We start from the raw sequence: 22,340 nt of genomic DNA, 5'->3' as shown, positions 1-22,340 counted from the left end.
TTCCCTTTGGCCTATGGCCGATATTCAGCCATGGTCGGCGAGCATGTCGTGACCCTCACCTATGGCCAGTACTCGGCCAGCCATGGCCGAGTACTGGCCACGAGCCAAAGGGAAAGAAAAGGAAAAAAAAAAAAGAAAGGAAATTTTTTTAAAATGCAAAAAGCATCCACGTCAACACTGGTCACGCCATGTAAAATGACTAGTAGCTGGCTGGTGTCCACGTCAGCGATTTCCGGCCAAAATTTGCTGGAATGACTAAATTGACAAATCATCAAAATGTTTAAGACTAAATTGGCAAATTATCAAAAAAAAAATGGCAAATCATCAATATGTTTATGACTAAATTGACACAATTAAAAGATTTAGGTCTAAATTAACTGCCGCACAATAGGCTTTTGGATAATTATCCCCAAAAATATGTATTCTTTTTTCATGTTGGTAAATTTGTGAAATAATTGATAAGTGTGGAAAATGTCAATAACAAAAAGTTAATGATCACTTGATTTCTCAGTAATTTGTTGGTAACTTATCGGCACTTTTATGAAATTACCAACTCTTTTTTTACGGTGTATATGCAAAGTACCAACTTTTTTCCTCCAAACTTGTTTTGCGTTGTAAATGCTTCAGCATTAATTCAACTTTTCCCCAAAAGCACAACGATAAACAATTTTTTTTTCGTCTTTCTTCTTCTTCTTTTTTTTTTTTGGGTCTTTTGACAGGTAGAAATGGTGAGGAGAGACGAGCAACGCTATTATCCCATCTGGGAATTAACATAGGAATCGCTCACCCCCCGCTACGGAATGTTCATCGCTGGTAGTAAGCACCTATTTATAGTTTATTCAGGCCAATTTACCGCCCCTGAATGGACCTGATACCCGGGAATCCAAATGCAGTTCAACTGTGTATTGGGCCACGACCCATGATCACTCGATGGGTCACGACTCGTGCATAAACCTGATAGCCCACGATCATGCCTCAGTGTGGCCAGCTAGAGCAACTTCTTCGACCGCATTTCGTCAAACACCTTTCCCTCCCTTCACCTTCTCACTCTCTCTCCAACGCCGGGATGAGCCTGCTGCGATCCGCTTCAGCGCGATCGAAACCCGTGCTCCATTCCCTTAAACCCCGCTTGAACCCCGCCCTCAATCTCTCACCTTTCCTCCGTTCCTTCTCCACGGACCATGACCCTGAAGCAGAGCCTGAACCAGAACCGCCGCACCAACCCCAGGACGACGACCCAATAGTCACCCAAGCGCTCGACCTCCTTCAAGCCCCCGAGAGCTCATGGAACACCGCCGATCTCAGCCGACTCCTCTTCTCCAGTTCTCCTGCCGCCCCTGCACACTTGGCCAAGATCACCCTCGGCTTGGGTGCCTCCGACAAAGCCCTCAAGTTTCTCGATTTCGTTCAGTCGAGTTCTCCACAGGAAGATGCGCCGGTTCTCCTCTCTCGCACGTTCCAGTCCGTCGTCAAGTTAGCGAGCCGAGAACCCGGTTGGGAGAAGGCCCTGCTTGAGCTCTATAAGATGTCGAGGCAGAGGGGCATTCCTTTGACTATCAATGCGTCGACCCTCCTGGTTAGCTTCTTTGGGAGGGCTGGCATGGTTGATGAGGCGGTTTCTGTGTTTGATGGTATTGACATAAATGCGAGAGATAGGCACCTCTATGAATTGTATGTCGGTGCGCTAGTTAGATACGGGAGGTTCGAGGGTGCGTTGAAGGTGCTCGACGAAATGCTCGAGCCACGTTCGAGATTTGCCGCCTCGGACATTCCGGGTAAGATATTTTTCTCGGCCTTGTTGAGGAGACTGCAAGGAGATGGGGGTGGCAATGAGGATGAGATTGTTGGGATTTTCATGAAGCTTCTCGAACTCGGTGTTTTTCCTGACTCGATAACACTTTTGAAGATAATTAAGAAGCTCTGTAGGAATGGGGAGATTGGAAGAGCATGGGCTCTTGTGCTGCAAGTTATTCAATCAGGTGGACCTGTCGAAGCCGCGCCCTGCAATGTTATTTTGGTTGAGTTGGGGAAGCATCTCGACTTCAAGAGGATGAATGAGGTTATGATTAAGATGAAAGAAATCAATATTCCACCCGACATTGTGACCTTCGGAATACTGATTAACCATTTGTGTAAGTTTCGCAGAGTTGATGATGCATTGGAGGTGTTTGAGAGGGTCTGCACCAAACAAGACGATGAATTGTCGTGTAAACCTGATACAGTCATTTATAATTGTCTTATTGATGGACTGTGTAAAGTAGGAAGGCTAGATGAAGGAGCAGAACTACTAAGAAAGATGACATTGCAGGGTGGTTGCATGCCTAATGTCATTACTTACAACTGCTTGATCGATGGGTACTGTAAATGCTGTGAGATCGATAAGGCTCGTCAGCTATTTGATCAGATGAGTGAACAAGGGGTGCAGCCAAATGTAGTCACTGTTAATATTTTGGTTGATGGTATGTGCAAGTTTGGGAGAGTCAATCGCGCGGTTGAGTTCCTTAAAGAAATGAAAGTAAGAGGTTTGAGTCCTAATGTTAGAACGTATACATCACTGATCAAGGCTTTTTGCAATGTCAACAATTTTGAGAAAGCCATGGAGTTGTTCCAGGAACTGTCTAGATCTGGATGTTCCCCAGATTCAATTGCTTACTACACACTGATCTCTGGATTGTGCAATGCTGGAAGAATGGATGATGCCAGTTCTGTTGCAACAGAGTTGAAGGCAGCCAGGTTCTCACTTGATGTTGTGTGCTACAATAATCTGATTGGTGGTTTCTGCAGGAAAAATAGATTGGAGGAGGCTTATGAGATGCTCAAAGAAATGGAGAGCTCTGGAGTAAAGCCTGATACTGTCACTTATAATTGTTTGTTATCCTATTTTGGGAAAACTGGAAATCTTACAACTGCAAATAAGTTGATGAGACAGATGATTGAACAGGGTCTCGTTCCCACTGTTGTATCATATGGTGCACTGATTCATGGATACTGCCTGAAAAACAATGTTGGGGAAGCCATGAAAATTTTCAGGGACATGAATTGTGTGTCGAAGATCCCACCCAACACAGTGATATACAACATTCTCATAGAATGTCTATGCAGGAATGACAAAGTGGATGGTGCCTGTTCCTTAATGGACGATATGATGGAAAAAGGGGTGAGGCCGAGTACCACTACATTTAACGCATTGTTCAGAGGCCTTCGTCAAACGAATTGGCTGAAGAAGGCATTTGAAATGATGGATAGAATGAATGAACATGCTTGTAAACCTGATTATGTAACGATGGAGATTCTAACAGAATGGCTTTCAGCCGTGGGTGAAGTAGGGAAACTGAAGAACTTTGTCCAGGGCTATGAAGTTTCAGCTTGCACTGCCTAAAGTAGATTTAGCAAGGGAAAGATAGGATTCTTGTGCGTTTTCTTCTACTGATCAGTAGGCCGTATTCAGGAGAAAGCAGGCACTCATTCAGAGTCCAAGGAGTGTATGGTCTTTTGGACTTAAAAAGTGTCCGTTAGGTTACCCAAGAGATGCCTCAAAGGCCTCATACTTATGAAATATTTTCTTCATCTTCCATCAGATTCCACAGTCCTTATTTTGAGATAATTGAAGAAGTTAGATGCGCCGTGATCATACTGGAATCTTTATTGCTAAGTTTTGTCCAATTTTTCTCTTCACGTGCTACAATTTGCAAGATAAGTTGTACCTGTAATAAGAGAGAAATTCTGTTGATGATCTTGTGGAATGTGGTAGATAGGTGAAGCTTTTGCTTCTCTTCTGACTTATATAGTCCATATGATGCTAAGTTACTATATCATTTGGCTTTCAATATGTATGAATGCTCTCTTTTTTGGGGCCAAAGTATGAATTCTCTTTACTTTGTAAACATTTGAAGTGATCTATATGGACTTATTATGTACTTAGTTGGGTTAAAAATGTGCTGTGGTTGCTAAATACTTCAATGTAAGCTGAATATTGTCAGTAGTATAGATTACGGGGGGGAGAAGTATTGCCGGTAGTGTAGATTACTGGTGGGAGGCGGGAGGAATATCGTCTAGCATATAGGACGGAAGGTTAACCACCGTCGGACATGTCTTTGAGGAGATTGAGATTGCGGGTATAACCTGTGAATCAATTAAAATTCTTGGATATCAATTAGAAACAAAAGAACCAGAAAAAGAAGAGCTGAAGTATCGTATTTGTCATTCTTACACCCGATCTATTCGTTTCTAATTGCGCTACAACTGAAGTGCAAATGACAACGGATTGTAATACAGAGATGAGCAGCATTTCCTTCTCACCGCCTGCCTAGTGAAATCTTTATACAAATTGATGAAAAATTACACATATATAAAGCTTAGCGGCACGGGGATGCTAACTGTTACACCCTTGATTCAGTTCTGAAAAGAAGATGAAAATTGTACGTATTCCAGAAAATTACAACTCAACCGCAAAACAATATGCTCGACTAGTTGGGTCAGCTACCCCCGGTGGCGGTTGCCGTGCTGTCAGCTGTCCAAGAATGGCCAAAGTTCGCGGGAAAACGATCCAAGAAACAATCCTCATCATCACCACCTCCCATCAATCCCTCCAAACCCACGGATAAATCATCACTCAGAGCCATATCAGATAGCCCATCTTCCCCATCCTCTTCATCATCAGCCATGCTACCCTCTTTTTCTTCTCTGCTTTCAGTGTTTGTGCTGTGAGTTCTTGCCACCTCATCCTCTACGGAGGCAGTTGGAGAAGAGCAAGGAGGTTTTGATGAGGCAGCAGCGCTGGGATCTCCGACAGTGTCCGTCTGCGGCATCACGGGCTTTTGACGCGTGGAACCTGCGAGCGAGTTGCGGTGGGTAGGTGCGGGGTGGTTGTGTTCCGCCGTGTACGTGACTATGAACATTCCAGGGTCGGATCTGTTCCTCTCCACTTGCTTCCGGGCCATACACCCCTTCGAGCTACTGCATCTGTAGTATCCCCTGTGTCACAGAGCGTAAACCAAGACTAAGCACAAGTGACTGCACCATCTTTATATCCATATAAAAAAATTAAGAACTTCAGAAGGTAAAATCAGATATTGGGGATCTAACTTAGGGAATTTACCTTGGATATGGAGAGCCCTTGATCGGTTTTTGGCCATATTTACGCCAAGCCCAGATATCAGAAGACAGACTCTCTGCTGGAACGTGGCAAACCTTCTTGAGCTGGCTCTTCCTGCTTGTGTAGACACAGTAAGTGTGAGAGACCAATTCAACACGGTGCAAGTTTGACCTGTGAAAAAAGGGTAATCACCATAATGGTGGGATTCCTTCGAAGTTACCTTCTTTTGGAGCGAGAACCTGGAGACGGGGTGCTCGTCATGCAGGAACCAGTAGAGGAGGCAGGTGCAGAACCATTATTATTAGCAGGAGTAGGTTGTTGTCTAAACGTGGGTTGACCGCTCACTCCTCCGAAAGAAGGAAGAGCAGAAGCAGCAGCGTCTTGAAAGACGAGAGGCTCGGGCTTGGGGAAGAAGGGCTTGTAGAGTTCATGCAACTCCTCAAGCGAGCTGCGTCTTTCATCATAGGGATATGGTGGAGAGACAAAGCCCTCATCTTTCTTGACCGCTCCAAAGGAGGAGCAAGACACGGGAACATGGGGTGCAAGATCTGCTGACGTTGTAGCCATGGCGGCAGCGGAGGCGGCGGCAGAGGAGGAGGAGGAGGAGGCGGCGAAGCCTCTGACCACCGCATGTAGATCCCAGTCTTCCTCCATAACAACAAGCTTTGTGGATTCCGCAACCACTGCTGGAAGAGAGAGAGAGAGAGAGAGAGAGAGAGAGAGAGAGAGGAAATGAACAAGGCGCTGACTTTTTCAGGGCAGATATAGATGGGCTAGAGATAGATGGGAGATGGCATCTAAAACGCCTTATCGTTTGTGCTGTCCTTTCTTTTTGGGCGCTAGTGGGGCACTTGGGAAAAACCAGAGGTGGTTTTGGGGTTGACTTTTGGGCAATGTCAAAGGGCGGTTTTCAGACAATACGAAAAACAAAGAAAGAAAAGAAAGAAGAAATTTGAGACATTGTGGCTTGGGACTAAGGGAGATGCTGCTGAGGCAAGGAAAAGTCCACGCGCCTAGGATTGCCCCCCTTGGGATTTACCGACAAAGAGCAATGAGCTTTTAAAAGTGGAGGCCACTGTTTTGTAGTTTTATAATTTGGGACCTTTCGACTATGGACCGCTCATTGTGGAATTTGGATCCAATCTTTTTCCAAATTCGTGACGTGTGTATAGTACAAAGTTCTCTCTTTTTTCTTTTATTCTCCCTTCTTTGTGGAGCATAGCAACAAAGTTTTTCATTCACACTGGACCTTCATAGGTTGAGCATAGCTGGTTTCAGGAAAAAGACATGAATGAAATCGATTCGAGCTGGAGTTCCGGAATCGGGCTTTCTAATTGGTCTAAGTCGATTTCGTACCGTATTATTTCTGGAGAAAAGAAGTTGTACAGTCTATGAATTAGGGAAGATTACTTAATTTGTCATAAACCTATTATATATATATCAATTCGGTCCAAAAGGTTTTAGCTTCGTCAATGTAGTCTTATGCCTTGACGCGAAAATTCTAATATAATCCTTCCTTCTAGCCAATTGTTGGCAGGATCGCGTGCAATCCACAAGTTGTTCATGCCAACGTGCCATATAGGACAGTTGACGTTAGTTGAACGCCACGTCAATTATTCCTTGCAGCTACTAGCCAGAAGGGCTACATTAGAATTTCGCACCAAAATTTAAGATTATGTTAACGAAATTGAAAAATTTAAGATTGAATTAGCAGACTAAAATTAGGTAATTATTTGGGGTGTTTGGCAATCATTTTCGAGGGGCTTTAGGCCAAAATGCCAGCATTGGGAAGTCTAAAAGCTCAAGGTAGGTGGGACTTGCTTTGAGCTTTTAGCATTTTTCGAATGTTGAAACATGGATGAAATGATTTTTTTCTTCCAAAACTATCCTCACAAATTCTTCAGTTTTAGGATTTTGCTATTTGTTGCTATTGTTCATCTTATTTGCGCAAGGACGGCCGGAGAGGGTCAATAAGGTTAGATCTGACCGACGAAGGGCCAGCAAGGTGGCGCGATCGTCGCCTGAGGTCATGTGACCACGGCGAGATCCCCCTGAGGTCGTGTGGCCCCAGGAGATAATCGCCTACAACGTGCGAGCCCAGGTGACCCTTGTCGGGGGTCACCCGAGGTTTGTTGATCTCGATCAGCGATCGCTGGCGGCCTGAGCCCTCCATCGGAACCAGTGAAGGGTTAAAATCTTTTTTTTTTTTTAAATCGCAATCAAAGCCCTTTGCAAATTTTGTTTTTACCAAAGACCACTTAATCTAAAGTTGCTTTACAAAAGATCTTTCATTGAACACAAATTACATTCCTTCAAAGTCTTGTAGGCTAAAACCCTTTGCCCTTCTCGAACCAAACCAAACGCAATCTCTCTCCTTCGTGGATCAAACTCATTTCCCCTATTTAGGGTTGAGCGGTTCCGGATTCCTTACAGATTCTACCTAGAACCTATCCTCGGGTACAGATTCTTTATTTTTTGAAACCTGGAATCTACCCATCGAAATCTGGAACCTAGAACCTATCCTGTCACAGGCTCTAGGGTCGGTTTCAGGATCCAACAGGTTCTTTTTTTATTTTTTGGGTTCATTTTTAGTTAAACAAAACGAAAATAAACGCAATAATACCGAGCAAGCTTATTATTCAATAAAGAGAATACAAAAGACTAGTTTTCCCAATATTATGGTTCAAATAAATACAATTAAAATGAACAGTCATTGCGTGAATTGATGCGCAACAGAATTCACGAGGGATTAGCATATCGATCAAGACAATATCCATATCCAGTACCACAAACAAAATGGGAAGCAAGAAAAAGGAAAGAAAGATGAGCTTTGGGTCCTCAAACATCTATGAAAATTTGTTTTAAATTCTAACTACCTAAAATCAAAACAAATAACAGTCATAGTTGATAACTTAATAATAGTTTTCAATTTAAAATTGAAATGTCGCGTATTGATTATTTGCAACTAAAACTACAACTACAATTTTCTTTTCTCCTTCCACCATTCTTTATCACCACGATTCTAACTATGCAACCATCAATCTTAAGATGTTTCTTGAAAGAGTGAATGACGAAAACAATCGACCTCACTAAAGAACAAAAACTTGGCATATATACATGACAATGAATACCTAAACATAACAAGTAAAGCAAAACAATGAGCATGCGAATGGTGGGTACCCCAAAACCACAATAAATCAAAGGTCTAAACAAACCTTAGGAAATGTTCTACATAACAAGTTAAGCAAAGTAATGAGTATGCGAACGGATATGAGAATTTGAGAGCTAAGAAGTGAGAAATGAGAAGTAGTAAGAAAATTAGAAATTTTATATTTAGGATTCTCGGTTCCCGGTTCCATTCTCGGTTCTCGATCCCGGTTCCTAATTTCGGTTCTCAATTCCGGTTCTGGTTCCGGTTCTTATAGGAACCGAGAACCGAACCGGAACAGCGGTCCTAAAACAATGGAACTGGGAATCGGAACCTCCCTCTCTAGAACTAAGAATCGAACCGGATCCATGGATCCGGTTCGCCGGTTTCCGGTTTTATCCTAGACTCGTGGTCACCCCTACCCCCATTGCTCATACGAGAGTTCCACGTGTCCGACGGTCTAGCAACTGCTGGTAGGTCAACAGAGAAACGAATGTCGTGTTGTGCAAAATGCACACGAGAGAGAGAGGGGTCCACGAGATGAGGTTGGATCGATCGACAGCTTGCAGTCTGCGTAGATCTCCTGGGCCCCACCACCCTCTCCTTTTATTTTTTATTTTTTATTTTATTACTTCATTTCCCTACCTTTGCTTCGTGGGCCAAAAAGAAAAGGGGAAAGAGGGCAAAAAACAAAAGGGAAAAGCAAAAAGCCTCGTTCTACCGCGATCGGGCTCGTCCAATGCGAATCAATAAAAAGTTTTAGAACGGAATAATGGCTTAAGTAATCCCTGAATTTTGATCAAATATACAATGTGACTCTTAAATTTTTAATTTGTTCAATGTGGCCCTTGAATTTTAACTTTGAACTTTTAATTTATTCATTGTGATCTTACATTTTTTGTACATGTTTAAGTTAATCCCTGATCTATATGAAAATGTTCCATATTTTCCTTCCATTAATTCAAGTTCGGGAACAACATTGAGCATTTTTATATAGTTCAAGGAGTATATTGAACATGTACCAAAAGTTCAGAGACCAAATTAAACAAATTAAAAGTTTAGAGACCACATTCGAATTAAAAGTTCAGGGAACACGTTACACATTGAGCCAAAATTCAGAGACCGTGTCATTTTCCCTTTTAAAAATAACAGTACCCTTTTATCAATTTTATAACCAATTATCCAATTAAGTTTTTAGCTAATAAAGGACCTCAACTTCTCGTATTTGGTTCAATATAAGGTCTCCTATAGATTTGGTACTTAAGGGTGAGCATGGTCTGAGTGGGCAGTTCCCACCATGGAACCGGGAACCCCCCACTAGGGACCGGTTCCGAAAAATGGGAACCGGGAAACGCCTATTGATTTCATGGATCCACCCTGAAACCTCATCGCCCGGAAACCTGACCGCCGGTCCAGTCCGATTTCCGAGTGGGTCCATAGAATTTGTCCCACCAAGCTTCATGCAAATAGAGGTGACTGAGAGCAAGAGATGGAGGCGATGAACTGCTGGAGGTGTGGCCGTGAGTTGATGGGAGTTGAGAGTTTAGGCCGTGAGTCGATGGGTATCGAGCTTTAGAGTCGAGACTACAAGAGATAGAGAGATGACTTAGACAAGGTGAGAGTGAGACGAGACGATCCCTTAATTGATGAGCGTTGAGCTTTAAATTAGGGACTTTAAGGGTTTCATTATTCTTAAATTTTTTTCTATGTTTTTTTTGTTGGAAATTTTTCTTAAAAATTATATATATAGTACCGGTCCGGATGGGCGGGTGGGCGGTTTCACGCCTAAAACAGGACCAGTACTCACCAGTTCTAGTAAATTGGAACCGGGAATCGGACTGGTCCCCATGGGAACCGCCGGTTCTAGGCGGTCCGAGCGGTTCCCAGTTCCTTTGGACACCCCTAATGGTACTAACCTCGTTAGACGCCTAAGCATGTCGGCAAAAACGCCACATCAACTTAATTGAAAAATAGATAAAATTTTTAGGTGGTTGCGATGTGATTACCCCAAAATGCGGAGCAAATGAGATTGATTTTCATTTGCTCGTTGGCTTCGATCACTTGAATCCTGCGTTGGTCAGTCGTGATAGTGACGTTATATGATGAATGAGAAGATGAAGGGCTGATTCAATTGTCATTTCAACTCGAACGTCCCCTTCGCTATGCTCTATGAATGTCGAATCCGATGCCTCATACAGAAGCAAATTGCATTTATTCTTGCAAGCGGGTGACAGTCCCTCGTGGGAAGGTCTAGGCTGCAAATTACACTGCAGACACAAACTCGTCTGAGTCGACTTCCAGCCCGGCCCATGCGGCTCGGGTTGACTCCCACGTTCCTCCATTGATTGACTTGCTAGATAGCGAGGTGGAGATGGGCGTGAGATGGATTGGAACAGGAAAGACGGGGTTGTGCCCATTAGTCTTGGTTGAAATGATTAGCCTCTCTGAACGATGCGTGGATTCATAAGATAGAGGCGTCTTGATCAAATGGACCGCCAAAAGACCTTGCATTCCCTTTTTACTTGCACCATTATGGCTTTTCAAAACAAAATATATGGAGTGATAGATAGCATCACAATCAGCAACTCTGCTGGCGCATCTCGGTAGATATGGATAGAGATATGGTTAGGAGGAGAAGCACTAAACTCGCAGTGGTCCATGGCGAAACCGACCGAATTTTGGACACTGTACCAAGGACTGGCAATCTGGTTAGTCGGCAACGAGAGCGAGAACGAGAGACAGTTGCTTGTGGCTTTTAGTTACTAGGAAACCAAGAATAGATTGGGGATGTGAACTTTTTTTGGTAAAAAGAGATGGATGGGAACGACAAGAAATTGACCGGTTGAGCATGGACGATGATGTTACAGGAGGTGACTCTTCCATTCTTCAACTTCTTGCAGGCACTTTCTATTTTCGGCGTGTGAATGTTGCGTGCCCAGAGATAGAGAGAGAGAGAGGGATGAGTTGGATCCTACTGCAAAGTGGAGCAGGAGAGAATGTGGGTTTGGCAAAAGGAGTGATCGGTATTGACCGTCGCTCTTCGAAAGGTTGCGATTGCACTGCACCATTACCTACCCCCCACATTGCACTTTCCTTGGATCAATCGCTATCTAATCCAAAATGAAATGCACATACACATATTTTCGAGGGAGGGAGGGAGGGAGGGAGGGAGAGAGAGTTATTTTGGATGGAGTTTTGATAGCGAGGCTTTCCGCATCTCTTCTAAGGAAAGGCATCACCTTCAAAAGTTGGCCTGCTCTGTTTCAAGGTATTGAATGTTTAAAACGAAACGCAACTCAAGTGCATCTACACAAATAGAGCACAGGAGACTTCGAGTCCCTAAAGGCTGCAGCCTCAACTTGTACAGTTCATCAATGTCGTCCCACTTCTTGCCACATACCAAAAACCATGACGAGTCAATGTCTACTGCATCCGCTCCATGCAGTACTGAATTACATCCTAACCTGTAGAAACTCTGAATGGCCCAGAAAACCGTGTTCGCTTCCTCAAAGGCATTAGGGAACAGGCATACCCTACGGCATACCTTTCTCTCGTCTCTTTTTTCATTGGGTCTTTTATACAACTCTCAAGAAGCTTACTGGGTCGATTTTGAACTTGACACTGTCTCCAATTGAACAGGGGTGGGGTTGTTATTCACGGGATTAAAATCCCATCGTCCGAAAAAAACTTGGTTCCAAAAAGAAAATCAAGTTTGCAGTAACATCCACCTACGCCAGCCAGTCGTGATAACACATCATTTCAAAGACACCGAGGAAATGGTCCTCCACTCGTGAATTGCGAATCTGTGAACAGTGCAAGTTGATGGATTCGCGATCCTCATCCCTCTATTTGTCGAAAGAGCATCACGATTTCACCCCCAGCTTTTACCATACAAGGCCGTAGAAGAGGATTCTCCTTGCTTTAACTTTGAGAAATTGCAGATACACTAAACTGAAACTCTGGAATCCTGAAGCACATTAAACTTAAATGGGGGAAAAGGACTCATCTCGGAACAGAATTGGTATCTAATAACTGTGTCCAGAAAAAAGAAAGAACTACTCAAAAGTATCTTGTCATTCATCCTAGAGTTTCATATACAACAGCAATACAGACCAGACTGACTCCTGCCTTGACTGGCACCTGAAGAATAAATAAATTTGCACTGGTAATTCATAAAGTAGAAGCTATGGAAAGGGGGCAAAACTCATCTCTGTATCCACAGCTCAAAATTTACAACCAGGTACGAGGAAAAAGGAGAACTGACATAATCCTGACATAAGTCCGAAGAGTCCGGCACCAGCTTTGCCCCAAATTAGTTTGCTCGTGGGTGCTATCAGAAGAATCCAGCCGAGGAAGTACGATATGACTGATGGAGCACCAGTGATGAACTGCCCAACAATATTAGGGTGGTAAACTCTGCATTGACAGGGGATCAAGTGTCAACTAGAGCTTGGCCATAGGGAGCTAAGTCGGGCTGCTAGCTTTGCGCTCTTATAGTCTTCTCTAAGCTGGATAAACCTGTTTTACAAGCAAAACTTAAGTTATCCCTCATGCAAATGTAATTTGCATTTCAAGAAATGTGAGAGAGAGAGAGAGAGAGAGAGAAGAGAGAGAGAGAGAAGTAAAATCTAAACAGTCTAGTAATCAAGTTCTTTTCTTAATTATTTCATACCCAAGTTACTTGATGTACTACTGGAGTTAAATCTACTTCTCAGCCACACCATGCTGTAGAAAACAGATTCAAGGTTTTGCCATTCTAAGACTCTTTCAACTATTGAGTACACCTCAGCAATAGACTGTATCCTAGAATCTAGACCACCAGTCCAAAAGCGATTTATCCATTAAAAAAGCAACGACATAACTTTGAATTTTTCGGGAATACCATGACATCCACTTAAATTGTTACTTTTTCAGGCTGCATTTTTGTCTTGGGGTGGGGGAATATATATGGTATAGCCAGTAGCTCTTAGATACCTTTGTGCATCTTTCCGGATGCTGGGAGTGCCCTCAAACAATGTGGAGAGGCTCTCAGGAGCAACAATAAAGACGTTTGCCATGCTGGAAGAAAAATAATATAGTGTTATTAAGAATACAATGTCGTCAAAGCAAATCTGGAGAATAACCGGTCCTCGACTCACATGCCCAACGTCTCAAATTTTTCGTCAATGGAAGGAGCATTAAAACTACGCACAAATTCTCCATATTCAGTTATGTCACGCTTCAGCCGCAGACCTCCACTGTAGAAGAGAAGACAGGACAACAGTTATGTTTTGAAGAAGAAAGAGGTCTTCACAGAATTAAGAAGTTCCACCAATAAGAGAATATAACATTCACAAGTGCTGGCCAACACATCCAACAATAAAGATAAGTGCATACAACTATCATCATGTTGCCAAACATCAAAGCATTAATGAGGACAAGATTTAATTTAGAAAAGAAAGTGATCCAAACAGAGTGCTACTTACCTGGGATTAAAAGTGAACTTTTGCCAGTGATTAAGCAGCCCTTTGTACAAGCGATTTCCCTGAATTCATATCATCAGAAAGTTAAATTTAAACGCATTGACAATTCAATAAAACCCTGCAAAATCAAAGCCACTGCATGATGTCAAACAATAAGCATGCAACTCAAAGTAAATCAGGCAAAGGAACTTAACGGTGCAAGATCTTGATGCTCATTTTGTGACAAATTCACAAAACTTGTGGCTATGTGATTCCACATCTATATATAAACACCTATATGGGCATATATATACAAGAATGAAGAGCCTATGCGCATGGCTTGCAATAAAGTGCTGAACTTGTTCGAAAGCAAATCTAGCGATATCAATTAAGCGATGTAGGAAAATTCAGAAAGAAAAGCAAAGTCCTTTTTGAAGGTATGAAAGTATGTAAAGACAAAATGACACACTACTAGCTTAGTTCAGAACCAACAAAAGTAGATACCAGTTCAGTGAGAAACGCTTGCTTGTTTTGACTTTCTAATGCAGTGAATGCAGCTTCAAGCACACGAGAAAGATAGGCCACAACCCTAGTCAGTACAAAAGAGAAATGTTAGTGCGAGCCCGCAAAAACTCACAAGACACAAAATTTCAGATTCTTCTTGTAAGTAGAGTAGATTGAAAGAGAAAGAGAATATCATCTGGATAAATAAGGATGAGACATGTGCATGTTTTGCATGCTTTATTTGCTCTTATGGTTTGTGTCCACACACAATAACAATGTTCTCAAAGGTTCACATGAGTTTGACTCTCACAAGTTGAACCAACCTTTATCAAAATGAACCTACCGTGTGCAGGCATTTGTTGGTCGATGATCAGGAGCTATGCCATCATCCGGTGACCTATAATCTGTTTGCTTTTGTTCAGCTGACAGCAGCCTTTCAACCTGCATCATGGTGTTGAATTCCCCAGAATTTTTGGGTGGGGTGAGGCTAGATGAACATGTGGAAAAGAGATAGCAAGGAAAAGAATATATAAAGGGTTTATTTATATAAACAAAAATATACCGATATAAAGAACCTCCTGCAGAGCTAGGACAACCTACTTCACAATTTTTCATTAATGTAGAATCAGATAGAACAGTCATTGACACACACCTCAGCCATTAATGTCTCGATGCATTGTTGAAGACCCTTATAAGCAGCAGATTCAGCACCAGACATAGCTGTCGCCATTTCTTCACAAGCAGCAGCATGTGCACCGTCCACTGGTAGTAAGAGCCGAGATATTGAATTTGCGAAGTACTGACAAAATATTCGAACCAGTTCAAGATATCGATCAGCAGCTAGTTTCTCATGCAGCTGATTTGAACAACAGGAAAAGAGCATCCGGACATACTTGCTGGACTATTGCCACACTACTACCACTGCGTTGTATGGCAACCATGAAAGATCTGAAACTGCTCTCACCAGCAGCGGCAGCGGCCTCAGCCTACACAAGATATGATCCATATTTTTAATACGTTTTCTCTTTTATTGGAGTAGTAAATTCACAAGGAGATGCAACACAGTGCATAGTCATAGAGAATGGACACAAAATCCAATGGAAGGCCTGTGATCAGATAATTACAGCAGAAGCAGCTGCAGCAGCTACCCTCCGACTAATGTTGGTGCCCAGCACAAACCTTTCCCTCAAAGCGGCAGCTTCAGTGAGGCTATCTCTAGCCCGATCAAGCCCTTCTGTTAGGTACTGACTTACCTGGATCATAAGAACAATATAAGTATTACGAAAAAAATATACAAAATTTGCAAGGTGATAGGGGGCAAGGACTTTACCTGGTCTAGCAGGCAAGTAAAAACTGTTTTCACGTTAGCTGCAAGTGTGGCAGGCTGCATATAAATAAGAATATGAATCAATCAGAAACCAATGTTCGTAATTAGATCAATCCATCATTGCATAAGGAATAACTAAACTGTCTATGACTAAGCAATGTGTTGCCCAACACATAAATCAAGCAACAAACACGAATGTGCCGTTGATGATATTCCACCATTTCTTTCTACAATTCTTCCTGTATTTATTGCAGTTCCTGATGAGAATTACCACCAAAATGCACAATAAATATGTCAATGGTTCTAAAAACACTCTGATCTTAATATCTTATGGCACTTCATCCAAGTTGATTCGTTTGTTATTCTTACGATCTGCTCCCAATGCATCTTTCTCATCTGTAAATTTTACTTTCAGCACCACGCTGTTCACCATATCAGATCTTCAGCACAAAGCACACACAAAAGGAGATGTAGAAGATAATAATCAGACGACTGCCGCTGGGATCTTTGGAACAACTTATGTATGTTCTATTGAATGGACCTTCTAAAATATCTTTTTACACTAAAAAGGTCTTAATGCTCATTAAAACTCTGATCTTTTGGCCATGAGAAATTAGTTTTCTTCTGAAAGTGGTCCTGGAAGATCAATAGCCAGGATGCCTACAATCTACTCCACTTACACAATCATGATCTGACATGAGAAACAATGCTTAGTTTTGCATGTAATGTCAGCAAGAAAAGGCTTTACTTGAGAGGAAAACAGGGTGCATCTTGATATAGATTCTTCATTCCAACGCACAAACTCTGTTACAACAGTAACTGATATCTGCTGGTGGGAAGATGCAACTGAATGTCCTTTTGATCGGCCAATTGTTCCAGTTGACTCAGAAAGCTGCTGGCTTTCTGCACGTACTTCCTCCATCTGTGAAGCAAAAGGCATGAAATATGCTAATGTAAAAAAATATAACAGTTTCTGAATCAGGATGACATAAATGAAATTGATGAATACCTTTGCTCGATAAAGTTGTCCAAGAGATGCCTGCTCATGTTCAGGATACTCATCTTTGTGTGAAGAAAACAGAGACTCCGTGAGGCCTAAAGAATTCGATATAGAGTAGCCATTAGAATATGTCTGGAACGAACTGAATGTATATGTGACAATGGTGAGAGATTAGAATAAAAATACATCTTGAAACTAAGTTGTCATCTCTTGAATAAGTCCAAACAAAAACCAACATGCTTTTGTTTTACATATGCTATTTCTCCAAGTGATACATAATTTCCTCTGGGCAGAAAGCTTTAAAAATGCAGCAGAGAAATGAACATACTAATGTCAAATAATTACCCTCAACATCCAAGTCACCACAGCCAACAGATCTCAAGTCTCTAGCAAGTTCTTGTGTCTTCTCATACGCCACTGCTAACATTCTTAGGTACTGAAGCCTCAAAGCAGATGAGAAACAAAAGTCAGTTCCTGCTAGAAACGAACAAAAGTGTAAGAATAACATTCATCCTGGTGATTACTCACCAATAATAGCCCGCCTTCTTCCATAGGAGGTAAATTTACAAGAGATGGCTTGACTAGTATTTTGTCTAGAAGGGCTGTAACTCGCTGCTCCAAGACTCTCTGCACAAACATAAAATCTTTGTAGCACTTCAAGAACTGATTGTGTACTCAAAAAAGAATCCAATATGTCAGAGACAACTGAAGTGCAGAGTCAGAAAGGAGATTGAATTTTGCAGCACCTGAACCAATATTGACATTACATCATTGGGTGAAGGAAACACAGCCATTATCGTGGCCGCTTCTTTACGCACAGTATCTGCGCAATAATAAGAAAGAAAGAAGGAACAAGAACAATTATGTCATACACATTTTAATTATGAACCTCGATTTAGGATTTATGCCACTGCTTCAAACCTGTAATTTCTTTGTACAGAGATGACAGGCCACGAGCCACATTGCTTGGGCTAACCTGTGAATTATGCTCACCAAGAACCAACCTTGTATCTGCATTCATGACTTCCACATCAATAAACATAGGTCGTGTTGCCACATAATGCTGCATGGCACTGGTTCCCCTGTTGAACTGCAATGCAGAAGTAACTAAGTAAGATTCAAAGAAAAGTGTCCTTGACAGACTGGAATTACGTATAAACAATCTCAGGTTCATTCGAGTGAATCTAGAAGCAGCAGTGACAAGGAGCCAATAAAAATGAACACAAAATGCAAGGACTATTTCAATCTACAAGATTCAACAAAAACAAAATGTCAAAAGAGCTGGTAGCATATATCTCAGAGACATCTCTGAGCAACTGATTTCCTTCTTCTGTTGATGACCACTCACTTAATTCTAGAGGAGTGGTGAAATTGTTGCTAAACCAATCTTATCCATCAAATAGGAGCATCTAAATATGTGTTTCTGGTTATTGTCCAAAATGATATGTATGATCTAGATGGTGGTAACTGGCAAGGTTTTGACTTCAGTACAAGAAAATTGAAGATACTTTTTAAAGTTAGAATGCCCATTGCAGGATGTCATGGAATGTATACCATCAACATGCAAATATGTGAAGGTCATAAATCTTCATATTGTTTGTCAGGGCCGTTGGGACATGATACAAGATGGTTCTGTGAAATAATAGCGTTTTCATATAATCAATTTTGTTTATGTGATTAACAATCAAATCTTTGAATACTGACCAAGTTATTAAGGAATAATAAATTTATTGAGCATCTAGGCACATTACGTTTAGTTTCAAGCAATTCCCAAGAAATAGCACCAAAAGGAAAGGAAACAAATAGAGCGAAAGGATAAACATCTACCACGATTATGAGATGACGAGGTGAAGGATAACAACATGACAAATCCAAAAGGAAATAGTATACCAATCGTGCGTCAGTCAATGGAAGCACGAGAATGTGTTCATGAGTTGACGCTCGAGCACAATGCCAATGGAAGATAGTAGAAAGAGATTTGCCTGAGATAATATTTTGGCACACTCAGCCATTGTTGACAATTCTCTTCTCTGTGATGCAGCATCAAATCGCGCCAGCAATCTGTTCTCCAACTCTGGAGTTTTAACAGAAAACAGGCAAGTTAATATTAGATTTATTTCACTTTAAGACAATTGTCTAACCACAAAATATTTTAAATAATCAAAGCAGTTTACGAAAAAAACAATACCATTGCAGTAATCCTGGAGGTTAGCAACAGCAACTTCCAGCCCCCTGCTAGCAGTAGCATTTCCCACTACCGAGGACACAGCTATGCCTTGTCTTCCAATATCTTCTTCAGCAAATGACCCTTTACCAGAAAAATAATACCATAAATTCTACTTGTTCAAATCGAGGGAAACGAATAAAAAATACAGGATGGGTATTTTTTTCAATCGCCAAGGCAAATTCAATGGCCAAAATGGACGACAGAGCTTAAGTTTCATCTTCATGGGATGGTGTTGGCACAAAAATCTTGCAAGACAAAATAAGGGTTAGTGATGTATATCAATATTATCAGAAGGTTCATGCCATGATATTGAATTTCGTCAAAATTTGTTTCTCCAAAATTTCATTTCCCAAATCCAAGAGAACATCGAGATACATGTACTTGAGCGATTGCACTAAGCTGCATGACCGCACATCCAAGGCAAGACTCGTGTAATAGTTACATACAGTCAAGCGCAAGATAGACAACATAATCATTAACTTTGTCGAAAGTCCCTATTCTGAAGGTAAAACCTTTCCAAGTATAACCTTATTCAACTTGTTAAACCTATTTTTTTGCTAATTTTTCATGCTCGTGAAATTCATGTACAGAAGAAAGGGTGATTTTTGAATGATTCAGCCAATATTTGTGCCTTTGAACTTGAGTTTGTGTTGTCATCATCGGGCAACAGCACTCATCATAGATTGCACAGTAATCCTCTGCTCCCTCTTCCCTTTCCGGTCAGAAGCAAATGCATGATTTGTTGCTAGCCTCAAAGATCCTCATTCCTTTCAATGATAGGGCATTCATATCTCCATTAACTAACCACATTTCAATCTATAAACCCACTTACCCCAGATGGCAGCACACACAACTCTTCCATTCTTTTATTATTTTGATTTAAGTTTCAACTTGTGCATCATGCTTAAAGAAGAACAACAAAATGAACAGAGCTGACGGAACTCACTTAACAGGGTAAAGGGGATGATGGCGGATCTAATTCAAAGAAAGAGTTGGCTTATATAAGAAGGAGAACACTGGCATATAAATATTTTGTTTAATAGCAAAACATAGGAGGTCGCTACTCTTTCTCTCTCTCTCTCTCCCTCCTTCCCTCCCTCACTCCCTCGTTTCAATAGATATTTGTACAAAGGCATGCAATCGGTTGATTTCAGCAGCAGGAACCATCGGTCAAACAATGAAGAGGCATCTCATAAAACTTTTTGCATGATTACCATTTAAAAAATAACGGAGACATAGATGCAAGCACTAGAATACTACATGACCGAGATTCCACTTACGCAATTTCTGAGCAATTGAAGCGGCCTCGGCAACGCGACTGTCATCGGAGAAAAGAGATGAAAGCTCCATTAGATCACCTGGGCTGCTATTAAACTCCATCAGGTACTGCACTATGCAATAGTAATTAATGTTAACAGACTCTATCAGATGGAAACTATATGCAATAAAAGATCAAATGAAATGCACATCGAAATACCTTTATAAGATCTATTGTCTGACTTGCAGTTTCACGTTGAGAATCTGCACTCTAATAAAGAATGGTAAGTTAGCTAAGATAAGAAAAGAAAAAAGACCCCCTTTCACTTTTCGACAGGTAAGGGGGGCAATTGACTATGAACATGAATTATACTGTGACCGCAGATACAATGAACATTTAAACAGCTACACAATTATCCAAGTCTTACCTGAAGATGATCTCCGATTTTTGCAGCAGTCTGCCCAACACTGGAAATTCGGGAATCCAATCTCGCAAAGCTATCAAACAGGCCATCTACACCTTTTTCCAGCTGAAAAATAGGTCAGGTAGCAAAGCAAGTAAGTGCAATTGAGGTTTATGATAACGATAAAGTTAACAAAGGCCACATGAAATGGACATGTAGAAGCTCACAGCCAAGCTTTGACAAACTAAGACAAAATCTATTGTGTGATAGGAAAATTTAATGATAATTTGCTTGATTTCAGCACTGGCACAACAGAAGGACCAAGGCCATCACACAACATACCAAGAAATCCAAGAATCACCAAATATTTAAATTTGTGTCCCTGAATTTGGAGAGCAACATAACTCCGGATTATTGTGTGCTTTTTGGGATTCAAATTGGCCTTCAAAATTATTAAAGGGTGCTGTACATGACCTCATATCAACTAACCTCAGCAAGTGTCTTTCGGTGCTTTGAATCTTGAACTGAGACCTCCTTCTTGAGATTATAGAGTCGGCCATCAACCTGGAATGCAATGCTTGTTTTCAGATTGATGGGAGAAGATCAAAAGTAAACATGATACGATAATTTGCATCAAACTGTGAAATTACATGATATTCCTTAAGTCATACTTGTTTTCGAAGATCAACCAACTCCCTACAGGAATCCTTGAATAAGGTCAGAAGAGCATCAACTTCTGGAAACAAAGGAGTAGAAAGCCCTTGCGCTGATTTAGCAGCATCAGCTGAAGCTCTAAGAGTCCCATTCGGCAAAACATCGTTTGCACCGATATTACCATGTCCTTCTGATGAATCGTTTTCCTCCTCTTGGAATGACGGGAGGAGATCATTGACCAAGTTACCGAACAATGCATCAAAGGAGAAATCCCCCTTCAAGGAAAAAATCAAAGATTTCCGGCTCAACAAATTCAGATCATCCTAGAATACACAATTCACACGAGCAAAGCACGACTCCACCGTATTTACCTTAAAGTCGTCTATGTCCAAGATAAGCGGAACCGTACTGACGGATGAAGATTTCGCACTCCTATCATTCCTGGTTCCATCTCTACTCTCCTTCATCTAATTCACGAACGAAAAAGAAACCATCAGCACGAACACATATTCTAGCTTTAAGTCCAGTCACACAATCTCAAGCTCTCATCATGAACACAACTCCCAGCTCTAGCATCAAATTCAGCTCAACTTCCTCCGCCTAATGGCCCGAGAATCGCGACGAAACAAGCGTTGGGTTCAAACTGAGCTCAACCGCTTCGAAACAACAAAGCACACAATACCCACATCACGCAAACCAGATTTCAGCCGAACCGAGACTTAAAGAACGCTACATTCAGCAGCTGCGCGATCCAAACAAGCTAAAACCAATGCGTAAACGCTAGGTCTCTCCGCCGAATTGGCACGAAACGCAGAAATTGAACGGCAAAAACGGAAACCCAGGAGGCGATCTCGGCACCAGATAAGAAAGCAACGGGATAGATCAGCGTGGAAAAGGGTACTACCTCGTCGTGCTGGATGAGCTATAGAGAGAGAGTGACGAAGAATTGCTGCAGATGGATTTCACCTTCCTCCGTCCTCCGGCAGGAGCAGATCGAGAGCGAACAAGAGAGAGAAAGAGAGAGGGGATATGCTATTTTTCCTGCGAAAACTACAATGAGAAAATCGATCGATTGAGAAAATGGCGATTTCATCCTTGGGGTACTCCATGGACGAGCGAAAATTCCAAGGTCATTTATGGCATTCTCTAATTCCAAATACCAGCTGCGATTTTCGTTCACTTTTTTTTCCCTTTTATTTTGTTTATTAATTTATTTCTTTTCTTGTTTGCTGGTTAGTTTTTTTTTTTTATGGGATTTGGTATTGGGCAACAATGAAAGATTA

At 41.6% G+C, this 22,340-nt stretch overlaps 3 protein-coding genes across 4 annotated transcripts; 1 reads left to right on the top strand and 2 right to left on the bottom strand.

Moving 5' to 3' along the window:
- The first annotated feature begins 939 nt into the window (after positions 1-939).
- On the top strand, positions 940-3,859 carry LOC115687042 (pentatricopeptide repeat-containing protein At5g28460-like). Its single transcript, XM_030612513.2, has one exon. It carries the CDS (start codon positions 971-973, stop codon positions 3,377-3,379), a length of 2,409 nt encoding a protein of 802 aa, XP_030468373.2. The 5' UTR covers positions 940-970; the 3' UTR covers positions 3,380-3,859.
- A 403-nt stretch (positions 3,860-4,262) lies between these two features.
- On the bottom strand, positions 4,263-6,137 carry LOC115687045 (WRKY transcription factor 22-like). 2 transcript variants are annotated; one of them, XM_030612516.2, is made up of 3 exons: positions 5,316-6,137; positions 5,099-5,212; positions 4,263-4,974 (listed from the first exon to the last, which is right to left on the bottom strand). In XM_030612516.2, exons 1-3 carry the CDS (start codon positions 5,747-5,749, stop codon positions 4,476-4,478), a joined length of 1,047 nt encoding a protein of 348 aa, XP_030468376.2. In that variant the 5' UTR covers positions 5,750-6,137; the 3' UTR covers positions 4,263-4,475. The 2 variants fall into 2 exon arrangements, with proteins under 2 accessions (XP_030468376.2, XP_030468377.2); XM_030612517.2 differs by having other exon boundaries at positions 5,099-5,209; positions 5,316-6,135.
- A 6,162-nt stretch (positions 6,138-12,299) lies between these two features.
- On the bottom strand, positions 12,300-22,116 carry LOC115687011 (exocyst complex component SEC10b). Its single transcript, XM_030612471.2, has 25 exons — positions 21,962-22,116; positions 21,429-21,524; positions 21,075-21,332; positions 20,893-20,967; positions 20,428-20,529; positions 20,220-20,270; positions 20,023-20,128; positions 18,704-18,823; positions 18,498-18,589; positions 17,437-17,605; positions 17,262-17,338; positions 17,044-17,142; positions 16,861-16,951; positions 16,525-16,610; positions 16,264-16,437; positions 15,519-15,572; positions 15,313-15,441; positions 15,082-15,174; positions 14,841-14,987; positions 14,532-14,629; positions 14,189-14,273; positions 13,709-13,767; positions 13,382-13,480; positions 13,218-13,301; positions 12,300-12,761 (listed from the first exon to the last, which is right to left on the bottom strand). Exons 2-25 carry the CDS (start codon positions 21,522-21,524, stop codon positions 12,683-12,685), a joined length of 2,523 nt encoding a protein of 840 aa, XP_030468331.2. The 5' UTR covers positions 21,962-22,116; the 3' UTR covers positions 12,300-12,682.
- Between the last annotated feature and the right edge of the window lie 224 nt (positions 22,117-22,340).

The sequence above is a fragment of the Syzygium oleosum genome, unplaced genomic scaffold (genome assembly GCF_021117445.2).
Source record: "Syzygium oleosum isolate NSW1041296 unplaced genomic scaffold, Sole_v2.1 Sole_v2.32, whole genome shotgun sequence".
NCBI classification, from domain to species: domain Eukaryota; kingdom Viridiplantae; phylum Streptophyta; class Magnoliopsida; order Myrtales; family Myrtaceae; genus Syzygium; species Syzygium oleosum.
The sequence above is the reverse complement of the archived record's forward strand: the minus strand, read 5'-3'. Positions and strand labels throughout refer to the sequence as shown.

Excerpts from the sequence above, each read along its gene's own strand:
- LOC115687045 (XM_030612516.2), bottom strand. The coding sequence starts at position 5,749 with ATGGAGGAAGACTGGGATCTACATGCGGTGGTCAGAGGCTTCGCCGCC. Across the intron at positions 5,213-5,315 it reads GGTTCTCGCTCCAAAAGAAG|CAGGAAGAGCCAGCTCAAGA; the intron begins GTAACTTCGAAG and ends TGTCTACACAAG. Across the intron at positions 4,975-5,098 it reads AAGGGCTCTCCATATCCAAG|GGGATACTACAGATGCAGTA; the intron begins GTAAATTCCCTA and ends TCTGTGACACAG.
- LOC115687011 (XM_030612471.2), bottom strand. The coding sequence starts at position 21,524 with ATGAAGGAGAGTAGAGATGGAACCAGGAATGATAGGAGTGCGAAATCT. Across the intron at positions 20,530-20,892 it reads ACCGAAAGACACTTGCTGAG|CTGGAAAAAGGTGTAGATGG; the intron begins GTTAGTTGATAT and ends CCTATTTTTCAG. Across the intron at positions 16,438-16,524 it reads GACAACTTTATCGAGCAAAG|ATGGAGGAAGTACGTGCAGA; the intron begins GTATTCATCAAT and ends TTTGCTTCACAG.
- LOC115687042 (XM_030612513.2), top strand. The coding sequence starts at position 971 with ATGCCTCAGTGTGGCCAGCTAGAGCAACTTCTTCGACCGCATTTCGTC.